The 10,116-nt window shown below is 45.0% G+C and overlaps 1 protein-coding gene across 2 annotated transcripts; it reads right to left on the bottom strand.

Annotated features, from left to right (window-relative positions):
- Positions 1 to 5,338: 5,338 nt before the first annotated feature.
- Positions 5,339 to 9,599, bottom strand: LOC308528257 (procathepsin L-like). 2 transcript variants are annotated; one of them, XM_081103819.1, is made up of 8 exons: positions 9,469 to 9,599; positions 8,835 to 8,971; positions 8,418 to 8,540; positions 8,167 to 8,313; positions 7,748 to 7,972; positions 7,177 to 7,339; positions 6,405 to 6,522; positions 5,339 to 6,045 (listed from the first exon to the last, which is right to left on the bottom strand). In XM_081103819.1, the coding sequence occupies exons 2-8, from the start codon at positions 8,958 to 8,960 to the stop codon at positions 5,946 to 5,948; spliced, it is 1,002 nt and encodes a 333-aa protein (XP_080959945.1). In that variant the 5' UTR covers positions 8,961 to 8,971; positions 9,469 to 9,599; the 3' UTR covers positions 5,339 to 5,945. The 2 variants fall into 2 exon arrangements, with proteins under 2 accessions (XP_080959945.1, XP_080959946.1); XM_081103820.1 differs by having other exon boundaries at positions 8,632 to 8,971; positions 9,469 to 9,595.
- Between the last annotated feature and the right edge of the window lie 517 nt (positions 9,600 to 10,116).

The following is a 10,116-nucleotide window of genomic DNA, read 5'->3' as shown; positions in this document are numbered from 1 at the left end:
GTGGCTTGGCTGCAGTAACAGAGGCAGCCACATTTTAATACATAAATTAAAATTTTTTTCATCTTTCTATAAAGGATCAAAGAATTTCTTTTCTTCGGAAAAAAAATCCTGATTCTAATCAGTGGACTATGAATGCTTTATTAGACACTCTATTTGAAATGTATATCTCAAATGGTTAATTTTTAACCTGCCTGAGATCTAGACCCTTGAGGAGGCTGGGTGTGCAACTCAGACTTTCACTGAAATCTTCATTTCAAAATCTCATGAATACCTTGACTTGCTGAGTTTACAGCATGTAATGTAAAGACTACAGAGCCAGGAAGAGGAGGTTTTCTTGGAAACAAAGCTGAGAGCATTTTCAATCATAGTGTACGTTGTTTTGATGAATGGCAGTGGTGGCTCCGGGAAAGGTCCGTTCACCAGTCATGTGCATTCTTCTTCCCATCAAGCCCAAGAAAGGGGGTGAGGGAAGAGTGTGGGACTCCCATGCCATTCTCAGAGGCTACATATCAAAGAGGCCAGGACAATGGGGCAATGGGGCCTGGGTGACCGGTGCTGCCATAGCCAAGGTCCAGAAAGACCACTGAGGGGGCTCTCTGGCCCACGTGAGCTGAGAACCCTTCCCTCTTGGTTTCTCATTTCCTCTTGATTGGCTTCTCAGTGTAGATGTTTGTGTCTGTCTCAGGGAAAAATCCACTTTTCTTTCCATTTTCAAGCATTTCTCAAAAGTGGACTGTACAGGTGTGCATTCCCCGCTTGGGAAAGGTGGGGTCATTCACTGGTTCCCATTATACTTTGGGGAGACAGGCTTCAGCAACTGGAGCAGTTAACACACTGAAAGGAGGAAAGTCATGTCATCATTTTAATAGGTGCTTTTTAAAAATAAGAAGAAAACATACTTTTTCAAATTAGTGTGGAGACAATGGCTGGTTTTTGAATAATTAGCTAGTCATTTGAGAAAAAAAATATAAAACTAGATCCCCAAAACATATTGCAGATGAATTCCAGGATTAAATATAAAAAATAAAAATATAAAGGTATTGCAAAAAGCTAATGGTGCTATATTTATGACCTTGAATGGGACCAAAAGACACAAAGGAAAAGATATAAAGAAAAAAGAGCTCTTATTACATCAAAATAAAATCAACACACCACAAAGTTAAAAGACAACTGGTAGCCCTGGCCGGTTTGGCTCAGTGGATAGAGTGTCGACCTGCGAACTGAAGGGCCCTGGGTTCAATTCTGGTCAAGGGCACATGCCCACGTTGCAGGCTCAACCCCCAGTAGGGGGCGTGCAGGAGGCAGCTGATCAATGATTCTCTCTCATCATTGATGTTTCCCCTTTGATCTCTCCCCTTTCTCTCTGAAATCAATAAAAATATATAAAATAATAAAAATTAAATAAATGCAATTCTCTAAAAGAAAAACAACTGATAGCTTAAGAGAAAATATTTGTAACATATAACAAAAATGAGTATCAAGAATAATAAATATTAAGAGGAAAAGGTAAACTATCTATAAAGAAATAAACTAAAGATATAGAACTGCAATTTTCAGAAGAGTAAAGACAAATAGTCAATAAACGTCTGAAAAGGCCTCTTTGATCCATTTGCGTTAATTTCTGTGCATGGTGTAAGATAGTGGTGGAGTTTCATTCTTTTGCATTGGGCGTCCAGCTCCCTATTTTACTTAAATTCAACTGATTGTAAATGTTAATCACTTCTACACAGTAACTTCACAGCAACCTCCAGAGTAGTGTTTGACCAAAGAACTGGGCACCATTGTCTAGCCAAGGTGACACTTAAAATTAACCATTTCAGTGTCCTGACCTGGTGGTTCAGGTGGTTGGAGTGTCATCCCACACACCAAAACGTTTTGGGTTTGATTCCAGGTCAGGGTGCATACCTCGGCTGTGGATTTGATCCCCAGTCAGGGTGTGTACAAGAGGCAACTAATGGATGTTTCTCTCTTTCCCTCTACCTCCCTCTCTCCCTAAAAAATAAATCAATAAACATATCCTTGCATGAGGATTAAAAAAAATTAACCATCTCAGTCTGAAATACAAACAAGGACATATGACTTAGCTATAAATGGTCGATGAAAAGGGCATTTCACAGATATGACAGAATGCCATTTTTGTAAAAATTTTAAAAAGCACCCAACAAAACTGCATGTGTTTTGGGATAAAGACCAAGAAAAAAGGACTATTACTATCAGTGAATTGATAATTGTGGTTATTTCCCTGGGGAAGAGGGATGTGTGTTGGAGGATAGGGTACCAAAAGGGGACTTCGCTTTACTTCTCTGCTTGACTCTTAAAACCCCGACAGCGTACTCGTACATAACGCAGCAAGGCCGTTTCATCTTGGCAGCAGGTTTTCTCGTGTGCCTACTGTTTGCCAGGTCCTGTCCTCAGTGCTGAGAATAGAGAGGTGAACAAAACTCCTCCATCTGTATATAGACTCAATGCTAATGTGTGCAGAGACACAATAAACAAAAGCAATAGATATAATGAAAGTGTGTGTCAAGTGGTATAAATACCGTGGGAAAAATAAATCAGGGAAGAGAAGAGCAATGCTAGGGAAGGTTATTCTAATTTTAGTTCTGGGCAGTGACAGGCTTCATGGAGAGGGTAACAGTTCAGCCGCATTCAGATGAAAGGGAAGAGCCTGGTATACACCTGGGAGAAAGCCCGTAGGGAAGGGCACAGAAAACACATAGAAAGACAGTTAAAGTAAAAGAATAGTCCAAAACATTACAAAATACTGTATTCGAGTTTTTAGGCATCCTTCTTCCCTGCTGGTATCTCACCACCTCTCAGAATGGCCTGATCCGCATCTGATGGCTGGGAAGCTGTGTGGGAAGAAGATAAATGAAGGTTCCCAGCAGGGAAATGGTTAACTCTGCTGGAGGCTGTGTTTTCTGGGCTTTCCGTTGGGAAATGCAGCTCATCCCCAGGAACCTATCTTCTTCTTGGAAGTGAGACTGACACCCAGGACAGCATGGCAATCATGTGACAAAGGCTCCCAAGACTTCAGGGAGAAGCGCAGAAGTGCCAACCAGGAGTACTACCTCCATGAGTCGCCCCAGGGGCGGAGCACAAACCCCAGAGGCCGTGGTCTCAGAAAAGGACTTCCTGTCAAAGGTCAGGACTTCGGTGCCAAAAAGACCAGCTGTAGTCCCCACGCTGAGGCAGGCCATCTTGGGTCACCACTACTTTTTGAGGAGTGTATCTAATATTAAGTCCTATTTCCATCATTGCCATGTGTCTTTCATATGTTTCTCATGGTCTTTTCTCTCTCACCCAGAAAAACAGAAAACATTTGATGTCATCCCGTGAAAACTAGACCAGAGAGTAAAGAGGCAACATGTTTCTTAAGTGCATTTTGATGAGTGAGAATGCTTTTCGATAAGGCATCCTTGGGTCTCGGGTATGGAACCCAGCCAGTGCTAGATTTAGATGAGTGAGGACATGTGAGGAGGCAAAAGATGCCCAAACCTTCTTGTGCCTTTTTTTCTGCTTGGCAGATCCCTAAATTCACTGCTACCCGTGATGCCCATGCTACATCCTGTTGGGTTTCTTAAATGTCTCCCATCTTGCTTGATTCCCCTGTGAACGGTAAGATATTTTGAGCTCAGCAGAATCCTAAGACACTAGATGAAAACTTGTCAAAATAAAACTCAGTCTTGTTGCACGTAATGCATGGCTGAGAACCATTTAGAGTGGATAGATTTTTTACTTGTCCTGCCTGGAAGGTCAGTAAGTCTGACTTGTCCTGCTGGTCCTGACTGGCAGAGGCCAGCTGGGTCCCTGGGCTGCTGAGGAGAACACAGTCCAGCTGTGCACAGGAGCATCAGTGCCCTGGGCTGACATTCCATTGATCACACAGGCTTGCTTCTCACTGTCTTGAGGCTAGAATTCCAACCGAGAGTGTCTGTGGGGCAATATTTCCTCTGAGGTTGTGGAAGCTGAAACTTCTGTTGCCTCTTCCAGCTCTGATAGTAAGTTTATGTTTCAGACAAGACTTTCGTGTAATTGAAATTTGTTTTCAGCTTTATTTAATCTATGTTCATTGACCTATTTTAAAAAATATGACAGCTATGGCTTGGAACTCTTCACAAGTTAATATGTCTTTGAAAGTTTCAGAAACTTCTGATATCTGTTTAATCATTTAGACATCATTTAGTTTGAAACTTTCCCCAAGTTTAAATATGAATGTCTTTAAAAATGACAAAACCTTATATGTGTTTAATCATTTGGACATCTGAGAGGTCTCGCTCTATCTTGGTGTGAACTTCCGGAATTGCAGGGACAGCAGCCTAGGCTGACCTGTTACGATGAAGCAAGATGACATTCCCAAGACATCCTTTCCGGTGGATTTTTCAAGATGAAACGTGCAAGTTTGCATTTTCCAAAGATGGCCACCACCATAGCTTCCATGTCCCATGCTCTTCTGCTAGATGACACATACATAGGATTTCCAGACTAGAAAGGCACTTGAGAGGACATGGCCATTTGACACAAGATGGTTACAGGCCAGCTGAGTGACAGGACGAATGTCACAGGGCCAGTTTCTGAAGCATCTTCTCCAACTGTTCGTAAGACCATGTGGCTACTTTGCAGTTGAGAAAGGACACAACATAGAGGATCGCCAAGAATGTTTGCCTTTGGGGACACAAGGGGTGAAGGATGAGCTCCTGGATTTGAGGCAGGGCTTCAAAATTAGTGCTGTGGCCTCAGAGGTGGGTGAGAGGTGAGAGGGTCAAAAGTGATAGTCAGGCCTAATTTATACCTAGCTACCTTATCTCTGAATTTATTTCAAAACAAAACAAAAACAGCAACCTAATTCTATATTCTTTAGGCCAAAGAAGCACATAGTTCCATTTGTTGTCTGTTTCCACTCAAGGAAATATAAAGAGCAGGTGGAAGTATTTAGTTAATAGACCCCCCAATTACTTATGAAGACATGAAGTGTAGGACACCGGGGGACTCGGCCCCAAGGCCTCCAGCAGCCTCTGTCCAAGTCCGTCTGTCCTTGTTGTGCCCTGCTGGACCCTCAGTGTGGCCTTCCCTTGAGGCCTTTAAATTTACAACTCTGTGACCTAAAGTGACAAATGTGCTTAGAGTGAAACTCTGTGGCTTCTGTGGTCAGGCTAACAAGTGTGTTCACAGGAAGATTTGGGAGGCTCCCAAGCTGAACCCCTTTTGCTGTTTGGCACCTATATTGAAACATCTGGAGTCGATGTGCCCCCACAGTGCCCCACCAATTACATTTTCCGTTATATAAAATGTTCACCATTTAAAAACTATACAAAATGTTCACCATTTAAAAACAAATAGAAGCTCCACCTTTTGAAAGTTTTATTTTAAAAGATAAAAATGCATACATCCTTTTTAAACATAAAATGCAAAAGTTATTAGGCAAGTCAATCATACAAGCTGTTAACACAATAATTGAAGAAGTGGAACATTTTACCAGTGTAAAATCTTGCAGAATTCAAATCACAGCTTAGATATTCAATGACTCAACTGTTTTATCCCACAGTTCTGAGCAGGGTTTTGGTTTTTTGTTTGTTTGTTTGTTTGTTTTCTTGCTGTTGTTGTTAATAATTCCCAGCTGAGGATTTTTTCCTATTTATTTATTTATTTTTAGAGAGAGAATGGACAGGAGAGAGGGAGGTAGAGAGAGAGAGAGAGCAGAGAAAGAAACATCGAAGTGAGAGAGACACATCAATTGGTTGCCTCCTGCACAGACCCTCACTGGGGTCAGGATCAAACCTGCAACCCAAGTATATGCCCTTGACTGGAAATTGAACCCACGACCCTCGGGTGCTTGGGCTGACACTCTAACCACTGACCCACATCAGCCAGGGTTCTGATGAGTTTTAAGATAATATTCATCCTCTGGTTATTCTGTTCTTAATCACATCTCAATCACCACCATCTCACACAGTAGGATAGCTGGCCATGGAGGCGATCCCACAGTGGTTGTCCAGATCCTTGGCCATCTTTATGTAGCCATCCATGCCCCACTTTGTACCCCAGCTGAAAGAAGAGAGGGTGTCCATTTTATACAAGTAACCAAACACATCGATGTTTACCAACAATAACACCTGTTGCTTAAACAGTGTGCCTGAGGCCCAGACCGATTCAGAAAGAAGCAGGAGAGACCACAGTTCTTGCTCATGGCTGGGTTCCAAACCTGCATATAATTCTATCCCCAAACCTTTCACAGAACTGCAAAATTAGAAATTGAAAAAGAGAACTCTTGGGGCCAGGTGTGTTTCAGAATGAAGAACATTTTCAAATTTAGAAATGCATTGGTACCAAAACGGTATCGATGCCCTAGCAAGCTTGGGATTCCCTTTCCAAAATCAAATATAAGTATTTCTGGCATTTTATACCTGTTCTTGACAATCCAATATTTATTGTTATCCATTTCTACTCCTTCAAAGCCATAGCCAACCACCAGAACACCATGATTCAGGTCCTCGCTGCTGCAATCCGGATCATAATAAATGCCTAGGAAAACAGAAGCCATTGCTGGGGTGAAGATCTCCAGGTAAGAACTGACAGTAATTTTGCCTATCAACCAGTAAGAGAGGCATCTCAACATTCAGTTAGAGTACATAAATCCAGGTAATATTTAAAAACAAGATTTTTTAAAAATCTAGGCTGGGAGTTAGGCCCTCCTGTAATACTAAGAGAAATACAAGTTGCCATGATCACTTTTAGAAACAACTTATCAAGAGGCATAAAAGACCACTGGTTGAAAACATATTCTACTTTTAGGATGTCAATTTAAGAAAACAAACAAAACACAAAACTACTTGAGCCAAGGTTTTTTTTCCAGTTTTCATTTCAGTAGCAAAATTCTTGGAATATTTTAAAGGTCTAATAACTTTTTAAAAGTAAAGTAAATGAAGTTATATCAGCCAAATTATGTAGCCATTTGATATATTTATGAAGCACTTAAAATCATGGGGATATGGTTTAAGTCATGTCAGATGGACAACATCTGGCACAAATATTACATGTATAGAATGCACAACTATGTTAAATCCGCACATCCAGGAATTCTACATGGAATTCTACATGCCGAAGAGTCGGTCTTGCTGTATGTCAGGGTGGTTTTATAATATTTCTGCCTGAATTTATATAAAGACAAATCCTCACCTTTTTCATAGAACTGGAAGGACTCAAGGCTTGCATCTAGAGCAACAGAAATGGGCCCCACACTTGCCACTGCTTTCATAAGGGACCTCTCATCCTTATGGATGTCCACGAAACCAGTGTCATTGGCAGCAGAAAACTCAGGCTTGTATTTGCAAGTGTCATCCTTTTAAAGGTAAAAGGAAAGAGACGTGATTATATCGTACCTCCCGGGGAACATGAGTCCAGACAATTGGCAGTTTAATGATTTCTAAGTCAAGTTTGTTATAAAGCATCCCAGGAGGTGAAGTGCTATTGGTTGGCTTTGAAATTGAAGAACTAGCTGGTGTGTATATTCAACGAGATATTCTCAGTCTCCCTGGCCATGAGAAACTTTTCCTATCTAGAGAATGGTATGCAAATCTCATGTAACACAGCAGCAGGAACAGCTATACGGTGTCCCTCTAAACAGAGAACTGTGCAGCTGCGACAGTTTGTAGATACAGATTCTCCAGCCTAAGATGTGAATTCTAAATATGGTAAGTGTTGTCTCTGAAGTGCTCAACACTCAAAAGCAGAGCTAGAATGATATTACCGTTCCATAATATGGATAGGATTCCTCTGTGTCCAGGCCTTTGTTGTCCTTGACGTACTGGAAGGCATTATCCATTAGGCCACCCCTGCAGCCCTCATTGCCCTGAGCGCGAGAGCAGTCCACCAGGTTCTGCTCACTCAGCGAGACGAGTTTGCCAGTTTTCCGGAACATCTGTCCTTCAAGGGCACCAGTTGCACTAAAAGCCCAGCAAGAACCACACTCACCCTGAAAACAAAATTCAAAAGTGCTCATTCTACAAAACCAATAGCAAGACTTTGACAACAGATGCTATATCTGGAAACTGTTTTTAAAAATAGCAAACTGCACATTGTTCCACGGCCTCCCACTTCATGGAGAGCAACGCCTTTACGGCTGTACTCCTTCCTGGAGAGCAGATGATCTGCTGGACACGGTCCTACCTGGTCCTTCACAGGAGTTACACAGCCTTTCTTTCTCCAGTCCACAGATGGGGGGATCTCAGCTAAGGCCAGTTCTTGGAACATTTCCCCCTTCTTGTGCTTCTGGTTTTGAAAACCATTCATCACCAGCCTGAATTCCTCACTGGTCTTCAAGGAAAAAGACACAGAATGTCATACAGGAAGAGATTATTGTGGTAAAGCACTGAGGAGAGGAAGCACAGAAAAAGCGCAGCCTCTGATGCCACACTCACCATGTCGCCAAAGGCATTCATCGCCACGGTGAAGTTACGTCTCCCTTGGCTGTGTTCCCAATTGTGCAGTTGGATCACTTTCATATTCTTCTCCCACACCGCTCTCCTCCATCCTTCTTCACTCTAGAGGCAAGCGCATAACACGTTGTCTTCGTTTCTACTGAAACCCCAACCTACCCTCACCAAGGGGATTTGCAGACAGAAGAACACAAACCACTGTCAGGGGAGGCTTGCCACGTCTGGGAGCTGTTCTCCAGCACCCGGCAGCGGGACGCATGCCCCATGGTGTCAGTAATGGGGCCATGAAGTTATGGCCTGTTAAGAGCCAGTCTCAAGAAGCTACTCTCCGCTCTAAACTCCCAACAGCAAGAACCGTTTTCTGGGTGGTCCCTCTGGACCGTTTCGGATGTTAGCAACCTCGTTATAGAGTTTCCCGTGTGCTGCCTTCCACCGGTTCCACTGCGCGTCTACGCTGAGATCAAGTGTTGGAGCAGCTGAGGCTATACCCAAGCAAAGGGCAGTCAGGAGGAGTGAAGGATTCATGTTTCAAAAACCTAGGAAGGGAAGAGAAATGGGTCTCTGATGAGACCAATCCTTCCCCTGAGACCTTACAGCCACCTGGAGTAAAACATGTAATTGACCCTCCCAAGTAAGTACACAAGGACTGTGGAGGAAGGCTAAGGAGTTGGGTGGAGGAAAACAGCCCGGAGACCCCCATTCCCAAGCCTAGAGAGGGTAAGGCTCCCCCGGGGTCAGGGAACCAGCTCAGGGTCAGGTACTCAGGTGCTGCCGACCAACCCTGCAAGAGGCATGCTGCCGTCCCAGCCCCCGCACACAACCACCGCTGCCAGGGGATGCTGACTTGGTGCAGGGAGCAGCGGCCCCCACCACCCCTCGGCCCGCTCGGTCAGACCTGGGGACCTCGACTCCTGGGACCCCCACACCCTCGACCCCCAAGGCTGGCGGCGGCCCTCGGTCTCGGGGTGGCCCTGCCTCTCCAGGCGCAGACTTGAAGGCGGGGGTGGGGGGGGGGGGTGGAGGGCGTGCTCACCTGCGGAGGGAGCAGCTGCGCAAACAGCAGTCGGCACGAGCAAGTCCAGGAATCTCCGGGGCGAGGCTGGGGCCTCTGGGCGGCCCATTTAAGGCTCCGGGGATCCGCCCCGGCCCCGCCCCGCCGCGCCCCCACCGCCAGCTCGCACCGGGATTGGCTGAGCCGGCTGTGGGCGGGACTTCGGGTGCTGGGACTCGGGAGGACGCTAGGGTCCCAGCTTGTCCCAGAGCAGAGGGCACCTACCTCAGTGGACTCTGGGGAAGGCGAGCTGGGGGCGTCCGGACACTATGAGGATCAACTAAATACCCCGAGTTTATGTGCGCAGAGGGTGGTTTACGAAGCAAAGCGATGGGATGCCCCGAGTGGATGTCAGGGTAATCCGAGTGCGCTGGGGTCCTAGTCCTGGTTAAAATCTCGGGGCGCAGAGACAGTAACATCTGGTCTAGCGGTTCCTGCTTGTCCACAGCAAACCGCGGGGCGGGCTGCTGGGAGGAAGAGCCCGACACAGATGTGCTCACTGTTCACAGGTGGGCGCAGCTGGGTTCGGGAGGAATCGAGCGGAATGACAATGCGCAAAACGCAGACACGATGGTCAGGCCCAGATCCTTGGAGGAAAGGGGACAGAAGACGGGAGCGTCTCCAGGGAAG

Source organism: Myotis nattereri, assembly GCF_964212035.1.
Source record: "Myotis nattereri genome assembly, chromosome: 12".
NCBI lineage: Eukaryota > Metazoa > Chordata > Mammalia > Chiroptera > Vespertilionidae > Myotis > Myotis nattereri.
This window is presented reverse-complemented; position numbering and strand designations above follow the sequence as displayed.